Here is a 19,465-nt window from a genome sequence, read left to right on the forward strand (position 1 = left end):
CCGTTTCAGGAAAATATTCATAGCGAGTACACGATGTTTGACTTTCATTTGAACAGTTTATTCAGATAAAATATATCTTTTTAAATACATGCGACAAATTTCTGTCTCTACGCAGGTTACTTTTATCAGCTGTACACCAATATACAGTTTTTTCGTTGAGTACATAGCAAGTAGATGGTATAGTATAGTGGAAGGAAATATTATACTAGAACAATGACTAAAAGCAGGTCTTGGAAGTAGCGGATCGTTGTTTTTCCTTAGGACAAGAGTCTACCATATAGCAAATTGCGGTCCCTGTCTCACCAAGTTTCTGCAACAAACGGTCGTATTCTATTAATATCATTAATATATATTTCTGTTTTAATTAGGCTACCGATACAAACGATACAGATACGGTAGTTGCTTACCTAACGAAAGAGCGTTTCCCGTAGAAAATGGATAATCCGTACATCGTACAAAGTCCAATTGTGAGTGCCTGACGGATAATTTCAAATGTAAACGTGTAATTCACGAAGTTTCGTTGTTTTAGGAAGTCCGTGGCGCCTAAAATCTTCATCCTGGGCATGAAATCATTGCCGCGTGCTTGACTTTTCTCTCGTACCGTTAAGGAACGTGTATTGGCGGGGATCCTGGAAATCCGTTGTTGAGATCGGTCTCTTCTTCGAACAACGGTTGAATCTTGGATCGATTGGCTTCGAGAACGAGAATCTCTATCCGCAGAGCGAATATCCCTTTCCACGGAGCGAGATCGTCCGATATCGTTTATAGATCTATCTGGAGAAATTGCCAGGGCTTTGTCAGCAAATCTTTGTCCCTTCTGGCTAGAGCGAATGTCATTTCCAAGACGAGCAAGCATAGTGCCGGTTTCTTGAGATCTATCGGTGTCGAGCGTCTGTCGTACCGAGCGTCTCGAGTTCAAGTCTCGCCGATCGATTCTCTGCCCTGTGAGACCACGTTCCACGAGTCGACGATCGGCTCTTTGTTTCATAAGTCGACGATCAGTTCCGGTTTCAACGCGGGTTCGAGATGCCATGGACGTGGATCGCCTCTCTACGGCCAGTCGTCGTCGATCAGCCCTTTGTTCAATGAGTCGTGCGTCGGTTCTTCGTTCCATAATTTGACGATCAGCTCTAGCTTCTTCGCGGTTTTGGGATTCGATAGACGCGGATCGTCTTTCCCTGTATCGTCGATCGATGGTTCTGGCTTCTGTGCGGAATCGAGATTCGACGGATGTGGATCGCCTTTCCACGACGAGTCGGTTAGTTCCTCGTTCCATAAGTTGACGATCAGCTCTAGCTTCTTCGCGGTTTTGGGATTCGATAGACGCGGATCGCTTTTCCCTGTGTCGTCGATCGGTGGTTCTGGCTTCTGTGCGGAATCGAGATTCGACGGGTGTGGATCGCCTTTCCACGACGAGTCGGTCAGCCCTTTGTTCCATAAGTTGACGATCAGCTCTAGCTACTTCACGGTTCTGGAATTCGATAGACGCGGATCGTCTTTCCCTGTGTCGTTGATCGGTGATTCTGGATTCTTTGCGGAATCGAGATTCAACGGGTGTGGATCGCCTTTCCACGACGAGTCGATCAGTCCTTTGTTCCGTGAGATATCGGTTAGTTCTTCGTTGCAATTTTTGTCGATCAGCTCTAGCTAATTCACGATTTTGAGATTCGATAGAAGCGGATCGCCTTTCCCTGTGTCGTTGATCGATGGTTCTGGCTTCTTTGCGGAATCGAGATTCAACGGATGTGGATCGCCTTTCCACGACGAGTCGGTTAGTTCCTCGTTCCATAATTTGACGATCAGCTCTAGCTTCTTCGCGGTTTTCGGATTCGATAGACGCGGATCGCTTTTCCCTGTGTCGTCGATCGGTGGTTCTGGCTTCTGTGCGGAATCGAGATTCGACGGGCGTGGATCGCCTTTCCACGACGAGTCGGTCAACTCTTTGTTCCATGAGACGTCGGTTGGTTTCTCGTTCCATAAGTTGACGATCAGTTCTAGCTCCTTCACGATTCTGAGATTCGATAGACGCGGATCGCCTTTCCCTGTGTCGTCGATCGATGGTTCTGGCTTCTTTGCGGAATCGAGATTCGACGGGTGTGGATCGCCTTTCCACGACGAGTCGGTCAGCCCTTTGTTCCATAAGTTGACGATCAGTTCTAGCTCCTTCACGATTCTGAGATTCGATAGACGCGGATCGTCTTTCCCTGTGTCGTTGATCGGTGATTCTGGCTTCTTTGCGGATTCGAGATTCGACGGATGTGGATCGCCTTTCCACGACCAGTCGGTCAACTCTTTGTTCCATGAGACGTCTGTCGGTTCTTCGTTCCATGAGTCGACGTTCAGCTGTTCGGTCTGCGAGACGACGGTGAACCCTTTCTTCGCTAAGTCTACGATCTACACGTTCCACGAGTCTGGGATCGGCTCTACCTTCTACACGGTTTTCAGATTCGACGGACGCAGATCGCCTTTCTGAGTTTCTTCTAGAATCCACGAATGACCGACGTTCTGATCTTCGATCGTTGGACAAAGCCCTAACTCGTCGTTCCTTTAAGTAATTGCTGGTAATTTCAGATGCCCTGACAGGCGAAGATTCGCGTCGTTCGCGAGCCAAGTTCAGTCTGTTGTTTCTCTCTCGATCGAAATTGTCCACGGAACGTCTTAACGACGTAACGAAAGAACGTCGTCGTTCGTTTGTCCCCGCATTCGCACGACCATCCGATCGACTAACACTTTGTCGTTCGTCGGTCGTTTCGCGTTGTTCCATTCTGGTAAAAAATCTGCGATCTCGATGCAGTCTAGAGTCGCGTCTGATCGTCGTTTGGATACGATTTCGTCTATCCACGTTCCTCGGAGATGGTTGGTTCCTTTCTCGATGGGAATCGGCGGTAAAAGTCAGTCGTTCCATAGAGCGTACAAGGTTTTCACGTTCTTGGGAATCGATTACTCGCCTATTTACTCGACGACGCCTATCGGTGTCGGTAGACCTTTCGAGCAATCTTCGTTCAGCAAGATCCTGCGTAGTTCTGGAGTTGAGCGATCGAGCGATCTGCGGTCGGCTTGCAGAATCAGATACGCGTTTTGTACGATCTTGGATTCTATGTCTCGGTTCCACGGTACGTCTAGAATCGTATTCGATATTGCTTCTCTGCCTGCCCTGTCTCTCCATTGTTCTCGCAAAGTCAGCTCGAGATTGAGACCGTATCCTGGAGGCACGATCCAAGCTTCGAGATCGGGACACTCTGAGATCGGTTGGTACGAGGGAAATTCCGTAGTCTCTAGTTTGTTTGGTCGTCTTCGAAATCCTGGTCTGGTTTTGCTCGAAATTCGAGCAAGAAGGCATCTTGGTGAAAAGGCTCGAGTTCGGGCAGGCATCCACCCTGCGAGGAAAACGACAGATTTGGCGCAGTGCGTTTTACGATTCCAATAAGTTAGATGCTACGATCTACGATCGAAAATCGTAACAGACCGAATTCCAAGTTCTAAGATTCGAATAAACTAAATTCGAAATTTCTAATAAGCCAAATTGCAAATCTAACAAGGTAAAAATCGAATGAGCTAACTTTTAAGACTCTAATACGATAAATCGTAGATTTTTCAAAAATTCTAGTAAGCGAAACGTTACTCGTGAGGAGCTTGATGTTTTAATTCGGGTCCCGCCAGGCTTCCTGCTCGGCCCTCCTTATCCCTGGAGACGAGGCCTAGCGTCAGACAGGCGAGGGATACCACCAGAAGGCCGACATACTGCCAAGCTCGTACCGGTAATGCAACGTACCTCGTACGCCGCATTCTTAACGTCGAAAGAAAGTTTTCAACTTTAAAGAGGTTTCGAACGCTTATACTCGCGATTCCATCTACATCCTACTTACTTGACTCTCGTTTTCGTAGTAGCCGGTTTGTACTGCTGGTTCGTACGAACTTTTCGTTTGGAGTGGCCAGCGAAGTGTTCCTCGGAGGACTCCTCGTATTCTTCCTTAGGGAGCTCCGGAGAGCTACTGATGTCCTGTGCCCCGAGGAGCCGAGCTTTTATACTCGCAGAAATCCGCCACAATTCGATATCGGTGCAATTCAATGCTTATCAGCACCGACCACATGGGACCTCGTGGGACATGGGTATCCCGATAGGTGAAAATCACCGTGAATGAAATCGGGTCGAGAACTATTGCAGACGCCTCCGTAATTGGTTAACCATCTAGAAAATTGCGAGCCCGGACACCTGCGTGGTAGCTGATATATCGGTTACCCGGTTGCCTTGTGGCTGAGCTTCAAAGCAGTCGCTACATCGATCACCAACAGTTTGAACCTCTCTTTACTCCGGCGAAATGTAGCCGGACTAAGCGACAGGGGATGTTCGACAGCTTGGAAATTTCGAAAAATTTCGATTTCTGCATCAACTACGTTACTCTACCGATACAACTAATTAACGAAATTATCTTTTCTTCCGATAAGCAAACGGTTTTACAACGGTGAAATCACTCCTCGAAGCATTCGCGAATGTCCATATTGTTGCAAGTAGCCACATATCTATGAAACTCTGCAAGTTATGGAAAGTATTCAATTGAAAGTTTTATGGTTTCCGACACTCCGTACATTGTAGCGGTAAGAATATTTCCGTAAAGCCTCTTCTTTTTCTCTACTGTAATTGTACTATACTTTTCTCTTTTTTTTAACTCGTATTCGTCGCCGCTCGAGGTTTTACTAATAATTTTTTGATAAAAGGGGATGGCAGTCGACGACGATACGCACAATGGTACAGTTTCTACAGACTGGTTTATTTTTTTTATACAAAATTCATATAAAATAGAGGGGAAAGGCTTGTAGCGCGAATACCTTATAAATAAGTGGATGGTATATTTACATTACATTACATTATACATATATATTATATTATATTATATTTTTGTGCGTGTGTGGGCGTGTGTATACACATATACGTACACATCATACACACGCACGCGCACACACACACACGCGCACACGCACGCACGCACACACACGCGCACACACACATATGTTGGGCGGTGAAAATTTTTTGAAAATCTTGCCCTATCTATCCCTGCAGGTAGAGATATATCGGCCTCGTAAATTATTGTTGGACGATATCGCTCGTTTCTAGCCTGTTTCGAACAGTGGCGATTTGTAAGCGAGACGAATAAGAGACGGATACGTTTGACCGTAGAATCAACGACGATCAAACAACGGACAATGAAACGTGTAATACGTATTTGACTTTAATTTTAGGAAACAACGATCGCCGTAACGAGAATCGTGAGAAGCGGCACGATGTCAAAGTACAAGGTCCTCGATGCACTGGATAGCATTGCCATTTGGCTGCACGTGGTTTCGTTGGTTTCTGGCAGTGCTGTGTAGTTTGGGAATGTTTGTATGTCAGCCGGCTGCAAAGAACGTGTTACGACGAATGTCATAAATTTCACCTTTGAAAACTGTTGCTTAGATGGATGGATTTTATTCTATTTTATTATATCGTCGAAGAACGTTTTATAGAATAGAGGCAGGTTGCTTGTACTGCTGAGATATCGAAGGAGAAGATACGAGAAGGGATAAAAATTGGACGTACCAGAGCAAGCTTATCGTCCCTCTTTCTGCAAAATGTCATGTGCCTGCCATGATACAGACTCTGTTCGATGGATCTAGCAAGAAGTTCCTCCGTCCAGGGTAGAGCCAGCATATGTTCGGCCAAAGTTCGACCTATCGAGACACGTGATTATCGTAGTCTTATATCGGTTATCCGGTCAGGATGATTGTCAGTTTGCTGGGAATAGGCGTTCGTATCGTTTACCTCTGAACTCTTCGGGTTCTTCGATGATCAACCGAGAGAAGACGTTATCGTTCTCGTTTTCCACCGTGTAATCCCTCATAGCCATCAAGGCAGACTTTGCCTCCCTTATAAGTTCCTCGTCAATTTCTTCGCTAGGCCTTGTAGCAGGGTAAATCGGAAGCTGTTGTTGACCAGTGGAAGGAATAGTCACGGCATCGGTCCTGCGACAAACAAGCAAACGTAACGGATAAGAAGGTACGTAGAATATACGTTGTGCGCGTCGTACGCACAAACTTTTACCTTTTGCTTACCTAGTTGTTAGGAAAAGCTTCTCCAGGTGATCCATAGTAACGCCTTTGAAGCTGTACACGCCGAGAGTCTTGAACAGATGTTTCACCGGCGTCATACTGTAACAAGCTGCTAGTGGTGTTCTCGGATAATGTACCACGAAGGCCAGACACATTTCCTGAGATGCCGCGTATCCTCCCAAAGTAGGTTTCGTCCTGTCCAACGTACCGTAAACACACTCGGCCAGCAATTCGTCTCCTGGAAGGACTTTCACCTCCTTCTCCAGAGTATGAGACTGTTGATACTCGAAATCAAAGTGGTTGTCCTCGACTATTCTGGGTAATTCTTTGCCTTGGCGAATGTGTTTCAGACTCAAACGACGACCGGCCAAGTGAGAATGCAAGACCACCGAAACGATGTTCACTCCGCCTTCAGGGAACATCTGTATGTTTAACAGTTGAAAAGTTGAAAAGTTTAGAAACGAACGGATGGAAGAAGCGGGTTGCAATCGTCGAAAGAGCGGCGTTTACGCACAGTGTTGGTACAATGAGGAGTACAGTAACCCGCGGTGGCGTATTCCTTTTGTCTCGGTGGAATCAGGTGAAGAGGACTAACAGCCACGCCAGCAACGAGAATTCCCGCTTCCTGAGGACGTAGGTTCGCAGTCAAGTGTAGACGTACTCCGCTGCTGTCTACCACCTTCTTCATATCCGGATTATTATAGTGCACTTCTAACATGTAATAAGAGCCTTCGGGATGTTCCGCGATGGGAATACCGACGTGTTCCGGAAGCCATTCACCTGTGCCAAGACACATCGTATCTCTATACCATACCATACTATCTCGCTACTACTATACGTAATCTCTATACTAATCTCTATCTCGCCATATTCGTTCTACTCGTCATTGTGTCATTAAATAATCGTGCCTCGAGAAAAGTCTGTATCGACATTGGCGAGAAGAATCGCCGTGCCGTGCTTCTGATAATGGTAAAGACGATAATTTACAAGTTGTCGTGGTTTCGAGTAATTGGTAATATTTGGTAATTCCGGTTCTATCTAAATTACCGACTGTTAAATCTACACTCGCGAGTCAAACAATCGAAATTGTCAAATGAGTCTTATGCTCTTTCCTCTGGTGTACCTGTACTACCACGTGCCCAGGCAAGCACCGGCTGCAAACAGGATTCCCATTCTCGCGGCATCGTAGGACTGTAACACGGAGCTCCAACGATTCTCGCGTGTTGTCCCAAGATCGACAAAGTGGAGGCGCACTCGTACAGTATAATATGATGAACCAAATCTTCGTTCTCCTTTTCCACGAGTGGCGTGTACTGAAATCGCAAGATGAATCAGTCGTTGCTCGATGTTTGGCGCGTATCGTCCTATAGTCGGTGTTTGTATCCGATATATCGACGACGGTATATGGTCGAGAGGATTCGAAGAAGCAGAAGAATCAATCGCGTGGCCAGACAGTTTCGGAATATCGGATCGAACCGCGTGTTCTTCTGCCGAGAAATCTTCTCAAGCGGATTCAATTGGCAATCGGGCAACGTTTCGGCCACGGAATGACATCATTCCGAGGCCCTTCTTTATTCTAATGACGTCCATCGACACGGTGCCATGTCCGGCACGGATGACCGTGATTCGTGAAGCACATACGGAATCAGGCCCAACCTTACGACATTCCTCGGTACTCGCGTCGCGCATCAAATTTATTCCGAAACGAACACATATTTCGATAAATTTCGACGAATTTCGACGAATTTCGATTACTTACCCCGATCATATGGTGTTTCTCTTTGTGAGGGGCCTTGAAGATCTTGCACCAATAGGTGGTGTCTACGCTGTCTGAAACCGGAGGCTATGTATCAAGAGGAACACACGATTAATCACGATACAGGCATTCCGTTGCTAGGCAACGATTAATAATTAAGCTATCGTGTATCGAGAATTCTTCTTTGTCGAGAGGACAAAGTTAATAAGAAATCGTCGTTGATACAATTGTAAGTTAAACACGATTGCCAGATTCCGCTTACTTGGTTCAATTTCACGTCCCAATGCTTGATATCCCGAGTATGACGGGGAGGTGCATGAGGGGCCGCGGTCTTGAGTCTCAAAGCTCTACCTCCGCGCTTGTCACCGGGCCAAACGGCGGTATTTAGCTCAGGATCGCTGGAATGAAGCGCCCAGAGGACTCGAATCGTGTCTCCCTGCGATAGCAAGCGATAATTACTTTTTCATAATGGTTCTGCTGCGGTTGGAACTGGAAGAGAGGCTCGGATATGGGAAATAGGCTGGTTAAGAAATATTTCGATGGGCTGGACGGCACGCTGGTTAGTCCCGCGCTGCGGATCGAGAATGGGAATCGCGGAGGAGACGCACGAGGGTCGCGGACGGCATGCTAAACGCCTAAATATCGCCGCGGGAATTCCACGTACCGTGGTCTAAGGGCCTGTTAAAGTCGCGGGCTGCCTTCGTGCCGGGCATAAATCGAGAAAGAGAGGAGGCTCTCTCCGCGAATTCTACCACCGCTCTTGTCTCTACGTTGTAAATCTTCTCGGCTATTCCCGGTTCCCAGGCTCCGTCAGGTGGAATCGAATATCGGACGATTCGTTCTCCCGCCACTTGTAATTACTCGATGCGCGGTTACGAGGCAACTCGATCCTCCTTTATCTCGGATATTTGATTTTATTCCCATATTGCCATATACACCAGCCTTAACCCCGTGCCCGTTGCCGCTTACCGCTGAATTTCCTTAGTCGAGATGCGATGGACCGACGAAGCAGTGGTCCGCGTTCGAATACGATCGTTTAGAGTACGATCGTTGCCGTCGAAATTAATCGAATTAATCGGTACCCGGTGGATCTTTTGATCTCGCTGATGTCTAGATTTTGATTAACCGTATACTCGTGTCCAGGTGGCGTAGCTGCGATCGAGGACAAGGAAAACAACGTAAAGGAAGGGTATCGTTTCTACGAATAGCAGAAAGAAACGAGGTACGATCGGCGGAAGAAAACGATAAATCGAATATTCTGGTAAATCGTAAGATCGTGACGCTGTTCGTGCTTGCAGCCTTACCGTGAGCCGATGATCCTGAGGGTCGCAGGTCTGCCAGTTTCGCGAGAATATCACGCTCGTGTGAGTTTCGTTTTGCGAGCCGCCCAACACTTTGACATCCTGCGACGTGTCCGTGACCAGGGCCGCCTCCGGACCTTCGATCCCGTGCGAGTCCTGAAACACGAAAAGAAATTTGATTTGCCGACGGAACGAGACGGAGAAGTTTATCGGGTCGGGTGAGCGCCAGGTGTTTACACTGGACGACGAATCGAAGCTTTTTGTCAGGCTCGATTCGTTCCTCTCCGCTTTCCGCGCTTTCTCCTTTACTCTTTCGATGTGTACTCGATAATCGATGATGTAACAACGTTTATCGGTCTGTCAGATTCAAGCGACGTTCCGTTAAGTTAACGACATTCCGATGCGTCGGATGCGCTCGAAGGAAACAACACCGTCAGCCGTGACGCTGACAACAATCGGAAGGGTGGCCGCGAGCGTTTGGGTCCGTTGGATTCCGATTATGGTTGGGCGGTAAAGTTTGTAAGAGGCCGAAGGGAAGTCCCCTTCCTGCTCTTAATGAATCGAAATAATTGGCCGAGCATCGTCACGCTCGTTGCGTATTTTGTAACGAGCACGTGCAAAGAGGAAGCGATAATAAAGTGGCGCGTCTCTCGAAAGAAAAAAGAAACAGGCCACCCGAACAGAGAACGCAGCCTCGTTGGTTCGCAGTGGCTCACGTTCGTAAGATGGTTGTTCGTGCTCTACGCTAATTGTTATATCGTACGTATCATTTAAAAATTTGATGCCGCGAAGATGAAACGCGTTAGCTGCTAACGGAGAGGGAAACTGAAAATCTCGGTTTAAAATCGCGAGATTCCGTCGTCGCGTTCAGCGTGAATCCGAACGATCGATTACGAGCGTCTACTTTGGATTTGAACGAACTCGCCTGCTACCGATTTCCGATTAATCATAATTATTAGCGGCTGCGATTCGCCGTTGGGGCGGGCTTTCTGGGGTTAGCGCGCGTTCTCACGAGATTCGCCGCTCGGGGTTTTCTCATGGCAGCCGGATATTCTCATCGTCGTCGGGCTAATTAGCACGTAGCGTCGTCCGTGGCATTGCCAGACGGTGATTAAAAAAAGTCGGCGATTCCTCGGCGGTCTCTCGATTCAATGGATCGACTCGACGTCGTTGCGACGTTTTAATCGCGGTAACTCATACGTGCCTGTCGGTCAACGGGAAAAGCGTCTTGTTTTTCGACGTGGACCGTGTTTAACGGGCGGTACGGTTTGATCGTCGATCAGGAAAATTATGCAAACGGTTATAGAAGCTCGTGCCAACATCTGGCACTCGAGCGATTTCTAAGGTAGGATCTCCGAGTATAGATCGAACGATATCGACGCGTCGATCATCTACCATCGAACATCTAACTACTTGCGTTAGCGTCGTTAGCGCCGTAACAACGACAACGACGACTTGATAACGATCGTCTGCTTCTATAGAGTGTTTTAGAGGGTTCCGGAGGCGTTTGAATATTTTCGCCAACCGTTCCTATCGCTCTGTGCGTACTACCGTACGATACGCTATTGGCTTGTACTTGAAATCACGGTGGTTGTTTCAGCGAATGCACAGGACCGATGGTCCAGTCGGTGCTCCGACTAGACAGACCGAAGGAAACGCGACGGAGGATGAGAGAGAAAAGGCGAAAAGTTGGCTGGCTGGTTGGTTCCGTTCCAGTCTTTCGAGAGAGTGGAATCGAGTCACCGATGCGTGGGAAAAGAGGCACACGTGCGTGGATGCGGAAAATTAATTCGGCGGATGTGACGTCATGGATCGGTACTCGCGTTTCCCGTGGCAGTCTTCCGAGAAACTTGGACGTTTCGGTACGTTGGAAAGTACATTTGTTCTCGAACGACGAATGTTCGTTGAAAACGCGTTTCGCCGAACGGCCAACCAACGGGAACCAGAAACGAAGAATCGGCGTCGTTTATCCGTACGATGATCTATCTGGGGAAAGATAGTTTCCGATCTATATACGCGTGGCAAAAAAGAAACGGTTGCCTTTGTGCCCCCGGAGGAGTTGTGCCGCGGAGGACCGCGCTGGTTCCCATGGGCCGACAATTCCGAAGAAAAAGAGGCGCCACTAGAAGGACGATGCTTGCCAGGTGTTTTGGACGTACAGTCCTCCCTCCTTTTTCTCTCCCTTTCTTCCCTCTTCTTTCACACACCGTTTCACCGATGTTCCCCTTTCCCTTTTTTCCCCTCCGTCCTTCTTGCTCTTACTTACTCTTACTTTTACCGCCCTCTATACTTTTCTCCCTCCAACGCTTTTCCATCTCGTTTCGATACTCTCACGCTGTCTCGCTTTCTCCTCCTTCCTTCCCTCTCGTCTTCCAGCTTCTCCTCGTTCTTTCTCTCTCCGTGTCGCTGCGCGGATTACCTTTCCTTTTCGTATAGCGGCTCTCCTTCCTTTTTACCACCTGGCAGAGCAGCAGCTGGTAGCGCAAAGACGATCCCTCGACGGGGATAAAGGGCCTTCCTATCGTTCTTAGGCAACTGCGAACAACCACCTACCGGTCTCTAAACAGACACGATCAACGGAACAGACCGGACGAAATCGACGTGTTTCCTAATCGCTGGCAAAACAACCACGCGTCTCTTCGTTAACGCGAGTAAACAGTTTCCTCGAAAGCTCGACGCTTGTGTACGGTGGATGAAAATGTGGTCGTTGTCGGATAAGTGAATTTCGATGAAATCGATTCGAAGCTGGGATACGGTTTCGCGGTATCAGCTAATTAGAAAATTGGACGATTCTGTTTGGAAAGTCGAAGCAAATATAGAAACGGCGGATTCTTCTTTGGTCGCTGCTTTACTTTTTAAAGAAAATGTCATAACCAGTTTGGTTTGGATCGTCGTATCTAGATATTTATGGAAAAATTAAAGTCAGAGCGTTATTCGTCGCGGAATAGCAAAAGTCTCGAGTTTTCCGCTTCGCCGTTTAACCGGTCCAGAATTCTCTCTCGCAGGATGGAAACAGATGGAAACTCGCGAGAGGCAAAGAGCTTCCGTAAATTCCATCGAACGACGTCGAATCGAGTTTTTGCTGGCGACGTTGGCTCGGAATTTATTCTCGTAAAAACTGACAGCGGGGAAATAATAAAAGACGAAAAGCTCTTGAAAGCTGGAACGAGATGGAGCAAAGTTTTCCCGTGGCACAGGTAGCCAGTTTGCAACGTGTCGCAGTCACGGTACGAGCCGATCCGGTTCTCACGTGTCTTGGTCTTGGGAAGAACACGCTGTTACGCGCAATTACGCTCGATGACGCGTTATAGCTCGTCGTGGTTCTCTTTACGCGCCTATCCGCCTGTAATAATAATCTTGGCGATCTTTGCGTTTTTCTTCTCTCTCGTTCTTGCCGTTGATCGATGCCGAATTCGCGTTTGTATCTTTCGATCGATCGGACACTCGCACAGTCGCAACAGATTTCCAGCCATGAAAATAGACAAAATGAGAAATATACCCATTTCTTGGAATTTGTTCGCCTGGTTTGTCATCTTTCCGAATTAATTGCCATTCGGATAGCTGAAAAGTATCATGCTATTTTTTATTTTGTTTATAAGGGGGAATTGGAATGATGGAAGGGGTTCATAAACGCAAATCGAGTTCCATGAAAATTCGTGCTTCGAAGTTTCTTTCGATCGCCTGCGGCAAGAAAGGCAGCCTCGTGCTGGAAGAGGATCGTTAAAGAGGTGAAAAGCGGCGACAAAAGGAGAATCACCTACGAACTTTGCTTCACGTCATTGCGTCATATTGCGTCATATGCGGAGGATCGATCCGTAAAATATTCTCCATATGCTCGGTTAAAATCCCACTTGGCTACTCGACGGCGAGAGTAGAGCGACGATTCGCTTCTCGGTCGAGACGAAGCGGTAAAACCAAAGGCAACGAAATACGACTGTAAACGATAGGTACCTCGCGCTACTTTCTCCAAGTTTAACGAGTTTTTCGTCGATTTGTTGGACCTGGATGCCCTTTCTTGCATAAGAATCTGTTGATCGACGATATCGGTTGCGATCATACTCGTTATAGATTCGGCTTGGGTTTTAATTTCTATTTTTCTCGTTTTTCTCGATTTTCTCGTTTTCCCAGAGTCGAGCGGAATAGTTGGATAATTTGTAACAATTGTAACAACTCGTAACGATCGTAACACGACGTATTCGTCGTGATTCGATGACCACGAGGGGCTATAATTACGAAACGCCGATACTTTCTCGTCTTATTTGCGTACACGGGTCTACGAAGCTGTGGAGCGGCAGAGCTCGAAGACGAAGAAGTTGGATCGGAAACAAACGAAAACTGGTTGGCGGCGGGTGAAAAAAGACGAGCAGGATATGTCGAAGATAATGAGAAAAAGATCACGGCGAAAGAGGAGGGAGGAGAATGTGTGCGTCCGTCTATGCACCGAGTTGGTCTCAGGCTGGGCCTGTTGCACCACGAGATGGACGGATCGCGGATTACCCGCGTTTCCGATTCACTTTGCGAAACGTGCTTCCCTGTCTCTAATAAATTACCATCGTAATCGTCGTACGTGCACACACGCCGTGGCTCGCGGTGAATAATTTAGCGATCGTCGAATTTTCTCCAGTTTCGTCCTTTCTCGAAACAGTCCCTCTCTGCGATCTCGATCGCGTTCCAACCTACGATACGAGGAGCAGACGAGACGAACAAAAGTCGACCGAACTTTGTTGTACTAAAATTCGAAATAGCAGACGCTTAATACGCGTAGTACTGCGTAATAAGGAGATGGAGTGAAAGGAGCAATTATCGTGTCCATTGTTTCTCGGTGAACGAAAGCTGCAGCTTTTTTCTTCTCTTCCAAAGAAATACCGTTCGAAGGAAATGTAAAGCCGCTGCGCTGTCCGTGTTGCCGCGAATCCGCCGTTTCTAAGAGTTAGAGGGCAAAGAGAGCAGGTTCGATCCGTTTCTCGTAGCTTATTCGTTCGTTTTTCTTATCGTTGCAGAAAGTTACGCGTCGTATCTCGACACGCGTTCGAAGATTCGAGGGGCGAGAGGTATCGCGCGTCGGTCGATTCGTTCGAGCCAGCCAGCACCGCTGGTCTTCGTCTTTCTTTGCAACGATGCTCAAAGATTCGCGTAGCCTCCCCCCGCCGATGTCTGGAGGCCTTGACTGGGGGACCCTTTGGAACCAACTGCCAGGACACGACATACCTATGCCCCCTGAGAAGGGGCCTCTTCTTACACACCTTCGTGCTTCCTCGTGTGTTCGTCGCGTATTCAGTCACGCAACCTTTCGCACACTTTCACCTCCCGCCTGTACCCAGCGTATACGTGTTTCTCTTTCTGCATCCGTGTATTCCGTATCGGCCGTGTACCATTGCCTGTGGCACGATTTGCCTGCGGGCCGTTGGCGTGTTCGAATTTACGCGGGCTTGATTTTGTATCTGCCGCGTGAGAGACGGTGCTCGGTTCTCAACAAACGGCAATTATTTATTTAAATATTTGCTGGCGGAAGAAGTTGCCGATAAACTCCGACCAGATCGCCTCTGATAATTTGCTAATACGATCGGCGTCTGTTGGTATCGTCAAACGTTTCGTCTGTATGTTTTAACAGTATGTTTTAACGCGAATGTTTTAACAGCTCTCTAGATATCACTTTAATAAATCGAAAAATACAGGAAAATCATAACGTTTCCAAACTTTATCGATATACGAGCGATATCGTCGCGCCTCGATGTATGGGAAATTTGTTTATTCGTCCAATTCTTTCTTCGTTTTCAGATATTCCCATCGAAATTCGTCGAGTCATGGAATTGACAGGCGGTCAGGTTCGCCGGTGGATTTCGAATTCGTCAAGGTGGAAGAGGCGAGAGAAGGCGAATCGAAGAGAGGAAGAGAGAGAGAGAGAGAGAGAGCGGACAGAAAGGCCTCTCGCTGCCCTCGCCGGACGTAAATTTATCACGACTTTATCTCGTCCGGCGGAACCACGTTCGTTAATTTTCTAGCAACGGCGTGTCGTTCAGACTCCTGCGTCTGTCCCACCTGCGTGGCTGCGTTTTGCCCGTTTCTTCTCACTTTGGACCTCGCCTTGGTTCTCGCGGATAAATATCGAGTAAATGGAGCCGAAAAATTCCACTTTTCCGCCGGGCCATTCTTACGAATACGAATACGACACGACGTGGAAGATCGCGAGGGCAGGTTCGCGTGGCCGCGCTCGAACCAACGTCGTAGCACACCTCGGAGAATGGATATAAATTTAATTAAGATTAGGAATTCGAAGAAGCCGCGCAAAGGGAGAAAAAAGGGTGGAGCAGGTTTCGATAACCAGTTCCTTTTTAATCCCTTCGTTGCGTGGTTCTCCGAATGGAAACTCCAATGTTCGTCCGAGTGTGGATACTTGAAATTACAAGAGAGAGTAAGCAAAGTCCGTGTAAGAGAGTTGTTTCGAACGGTAATTTGCGCGTAGATGTCACGCTATTTCCGAAGCGAAGGTACCATGTGCCGCGATCCAAAGGGAAAAGAGAAATGGAAACGGAAACGAAAACGAAAACGAAAACGAAAACGAAAAGAGAAGTGGAAAGTCTTACGATTAGCGCGAACTATCGTGTTCGTTGGTTTTTCCAGGCGCTGTTACGGATCGCGAGGAGAGAAGGCGATCGACCGGGATCTCCCATGACGCGTTAATTAAACGAACCTCGTTAATACGGATCGTGCGACTAAAACGAAACCACGAGCAAGGGGATCCCTTCGCAGAAGGGTTCGGTGGTTTGGACGGGAGGGAGGAGAGGCGAGAGGCCGATACCTCGGCTCGCGATACCCCCTTTTGCTGCCTCTTTTTCTCCTCGTCCTTCTCTCAGCTTGGCAGATCTTTCGGACTGCTGTTTCGACCCTCCCCCTCTTAATCTTCCTTTAATTTCCTAGCTTTTCGTTTCTTCCCTTCCTTTTTTACCTGCCTTCGTCCTTTTACTTTTCCTTTCTTCCCTTCCTCTCGCTCCTCCGGTTCGTCGTCGTCGTCGTCGTCGTCGTCGTCGTCGTCGTTCTTTCATTCGCCAGCTCTCGATTCACACGGCTGATACGAAAGCTTTTAACGTTTGTCGGTATTTGCAACGACGATTTACTCGATCCGTTTGATCGATCGCGGAAGCGCCGTTTCGAAAGCGCGGCGAAAATAGAAATCTAGGATCGCGTTCCGATAAGAAGAAAACGAGTTCTTCCCACACGGCTAGCGCCGACGTTCGCAGACTTTCCCGTTGGCCGCTCGACTATTCTCACGCGTCCTAATCACCGTCTTGCTATGCCGATCGATCGTTGGAAGCACGATCGCACAAAGGCTACGGGATAAGAAGGAAGAGAGGACGCGGCTAAAAGGAAGATCGGAGATCGGGGACGATCGATCACGGGTCCGAATACCTTTGGCGATGACCGATGATCGAGATGGGACGCGGCAGCACTCACCAGCAGATTGACGGTGCCCGTGTGATCGTCCACCCAAGCCAGCAGAATATCAGCTCCCTTCATGTGGTTTTTCTCGTTGAATCCGATGCCGACGTATCCCAAGGTCTTGGCGATCACCTTGAAGGTGACCATCTGCTCGTCCGAAGGATCCCACTCGAGGATAACTTCTCCGTCGTCGTCGAGTATCTCGCGTCTGGTGAACCTCGGTTGTTCGATGCTTCTTCGGGGTCGATCGTCCGTCGTCTCTTCGGCGCCGGTATACTTGGACGCGCGTAACAGCTTCGCCAATTTGTCCATCGGTGGTACGTACTTCTTCGGAACTCGACTGTCTCGCGACTTTGGACTTCTCTTCGAGATAGGATCGTCGAAGAGGTTGTTCGCTCCGCCGGCGCCGATTTCCTCCATCGTCTCGAATCGAAAATTCTCGTCCGTTTCGACGTCGTCCTGCGAATCCACGGTCCGAGTGGTCTCCTCCCGAGATTCCGCCTTCGGATTCTCGTCGTCGATTTGTTGTCGTTTGTCGAACGGCGCTGTATCGTTGCCGGACGACCGCGTCGATTCTCCGTTAGAGACGTCGATGTCGAACGCGTTCGCGGTTTCCTTGATCTCCAGCGTGGACGCGGTCGTCGTTTCTTCGGATTCTCCGCCGACGCCGAGTATCCGACTGGCGTTGTTCACCAACTCGTGTTGATCCGGGTCCGGGTTTTCCTCCCTCGAATTGGCAAAGTCCAGCCCGTCCTCCTTGTAAGGCAGGATCTTCCTCCTCGCCTTCCATCGCGCGTACCACTCTTTATCCACGTCCAGCCGTTGTTTCTTAAACGTGCCTACTCTGAGAAGCGCCTGCTCCTCTCCGAGACTTCTCTTTATCCTCGATACGACGTCCTTCGAACGATGCCTGTTCCTGTAGGCCAAGGTCCTCATGGTCTCGTCCATGTGCTGCACGTACAGGTCCAACAAATCGCACCTGGCCATCCAGCAGAGGCTCGACACCGCGATTAGCCTAAGTATCAGCATCTTCCTTCGTTTCCTTCATACGATCGTCGAATGCCCCCGCGTTCTCTCTCGATCTTCGCCTCTAGCTTCTTCGCGATCTCCCGCCCATACGAGGCTTCCTTCTCGTTCAAATTCGCTCAGCCAATTAGCGACCGCGCATCGTCGATCGTAGTCGCAAACTTTCCAATTTCCAGAGTGCTTTCAAATTCTAGCGTGCGATCGCGAAGCTTAAGATCGTCGAATCTCACCTCCAACTCCCTTTCAATGTTCCACGTTTTTCGCATTCACCGACATATCCAAACACCGGCCAGTCCGTTTCTCTTCAAAAATTCGTCGCTCCAAACCACGCTCTTGCGAAACGCACGACCGAACAATTCTCTCTCCTCGCTTTGGTGTTACGCGAACGACAGTTGTGCCGGGACTAATTTAAGCGCGCGGCTGCTGTTGCCCCTGCGGACGCTTGCAGCTGCTTACCTGAGCCGGTCCCCTTCCTGGGGCCCTTATTCAGGCCCGTACTACCGCTTCTCCCGACCCCTTCCCTCGTCGTCGTTCCTAACTCGCCAAGCCGCACTTTCCATTTCCAATTCGCGTCGCGTTTCCGCTTTTTTCCGCCAATTTGTTAGGCCGGCGGATCAGCGGATCGCGGAAGACCGCGACCGCGATAACGCGTCAAAGTACGCGTGTTCGCAGCCAGAACCGATGGCGTGTGGCGGTCTTTAAACGCTTCCACGACGGCCTTAAGAAGAAAACGGCTGGGGAAAAAGCAAGAGGAGCTTCTGCTCTTCTTCTTCTTCCTCCTCCTCCTCCTCCTCCTCCTCCTCTTCGACTAGACAATCTCTCGAGAAACGTTTATTCCATCGCCGATGGAAGAAGCGGTAAAGACGAGTTTCGGTAAAAGTGGACATTTTTCTAGAAACGTTCCCCTTCTGGCTTCCTCCTTCCGTTCGAGGGCTTTCGGCTCGAAACTTTCGAGCGATCGCTTTCCAGCGATTACTTTCGGCCGATTTCTTTCGAGTCGACGAGGCAGGAAACGAGAAGATGGCGATGGCGAGGTCTGCCACTGCTTCCTGCGGAAGTCTTTTTTCTCAAACCGGAGACGCGTTTATCGGTGCTGGTGTTCCAGAAAGAAACCGGGGGAGGGGGATGCGAAAACAACTGCGGCAGATGTGAACTCGTGGCACGCGCCCTTCTGTTTTACAGTGGTGCTCACCCTGTTCCCATAGAAATTTCCCCGAGTTTCCAAGCTTTACCATGACATTTTTCTATCGCGATATTTTTCTCGCGTGCTGCACTGTATGTACCCTATCCAATTCGTTGATACTCGTCGGTCGGGGAACGCTTTTTCTTCGTCCCGTAAGCGGCTAACGTCACCGATGATATTCTTTATAAAGGTAATCCCTTAAACGTAATATTTCCGTCCTTCCGCTTTGGTTACGTTAGGCGTGTCGGATGCCGATTTAAGATAGCTCGTCTACTTATCAACGAGCGTATAAAAGGCATTGTGATTTGCAAAGCGTGCGCACGCGCGTCCCAAGCCAACTGTATCAACTTACTATTTCCTGCCACTGACATTGAAACTTTATACTCGACGGAAGACACGAGAGAAGCAAGGGTTACCGATCTTGTCCGTTGGTCGGATCGGTTCCACGCTCTTCGTCGCCAAAACCACCTACGCGGTCTACGTAAATTAAATTAAATCCAAATTACACGCGCAACTGGCAATTAGCTAATTGGCTGCGAAGAAAACGCAACACGAATCGTCGCTCGATCGAACGAACCAGATGCTCCGAAGGCGGTTTCACCGGACCGATCTTCCGCTTTTCTTCCACGCGGCTCTTCGATTCGACATTTGGGGGCGGGAAATCGGCGGAGCGATCGG

The 19,465-nt window shown here is 48.7% G+C and overlaps 2 protein-coding genes across 2 annotated transcripts; both read right to left on the reverse strand.

Moving 5' to 3' along the window:
• Positions 1 to 201: 201 nt before the first annotated feature.
• Positions 202 to 3,981, reverse strand: LOC117204155 (trichohyalin-like). The gene is made up of 5 exons (XM_033441305.1): positions 3,867 to 3,981; positions 3,623 to 3,787; positions 1,335 to 3,377; positions 408 to 1,241; positions 202 to 310 (listed from the first exon to the last, which is right to left on the reverse strand). Exons 2-5 carry the CDS (start codon positions 3,784 to 3,786, stop codon positions 271 to 273), a joined length of 3,081 nt encoding a protein of 1,026 aa, XP_033297196.1. The 5' UTR covers position 3,787; positions 3,867 to 3,981; the 3' UTR covers positions 202 to 270.
• A 1,053-nt stretch (positions 3,982 to 5,034) lies between these two features.
• On the reverse strand, positions 5,035 to 17,821 carry LOC117204148 (MOXD1 homolog 1). The gene is made up of 10 exons (XM_033441292.1): positions 16,594 to 17,821; positions 9,145 to 9,297; positions 8,103 to 8,276; positions 7,844 to 7,927; positions 7,208 to 7,397; positions 6,599 to 6,864; positions 6,088 to 6,506; positions 5,798 to 5,997; positions 5,576 to 5,706; positions 5,035 to 5,393 (listed from the first exon to the last, which is right to left on the reverse strand). Exons 1-10 carry the CDS (start codon positions 17,605 to 17,607, stop codon positions 5,235 to 5,237), a joined length of 2,790 nt encoding a protein of 929 aa, XP_033297183.1. The 5' UTR covers positions 17,608 to 17,821; the 3' UTR covers positions 5,035 to 5,234.
• Between the last annotated feature and the right edge of the window lie 1,644 nt (positions 17,822 to 19,465).

The sequence above is a fragment of the Bombus bifarius genome, unplaced genomic scaffold (assembly GCF_011952205.1).
Source record: "Bombus bifarius isolate JDL3187 unplaced genomic scaffold, Bbif_JDL3187 scf7180000007966, whole genome shotgun sequence".
Classification (NCBI taxonomy): domain Eukaryota; kingdom Metazoa; phylum Arthropoda; class Insecta; order Hymenoptera; family Apidae; genus Bombus; species Bombus bifarius.

Excerpts from the sequence above, each read along its gene's own strand:
- LOC117204155 (XM_033441305.1), bottom strand. The coding sequence starts at position 3,786 with ATGCGGCGTACGAGGTACGTTGCATTACCGGTACGAGCTTGGCAGTAT. Across the intron at positions 3,378-3,622 it reads AAACATCAAGCTCCTCACGA|GGTGGATGCCTGCCCGAACT; the intron begins GTAACGTTTCGC and ends TTTTCCTCGCAG. Across the intron at positions 311-407 it reads GGGAAACGCTCTTTCGTTAG|AAACTTGGTGAGACAGGGAC; the intron begins GTAAGCAACTAC and ends CGTTTGTTGCAG.
- LOC117204148 (XM_033441292.1), bottom strand. The coding sequence starts at position 17,607 with ATGCTGATACTTAGGCTAATCGCGGTGTCGAGCCTCTGCTGGATGGCC. Across the intron at positions 9,298-16,593 it reads CGGGCACCGTCAATCTGCTG|GACTCGCACGGGATCGAAGG; the intron begins GTGAGTGCTGCC and ends TTCGTGTTTCAG. Across the intron at positions 6,865-7,207 it reads CTGGGCACGTGGTAGTACAG|GTGAATGGCTTCCGGAACAC; the intron begins GTACACCAGAGG and ends GTCTTGGCACAG.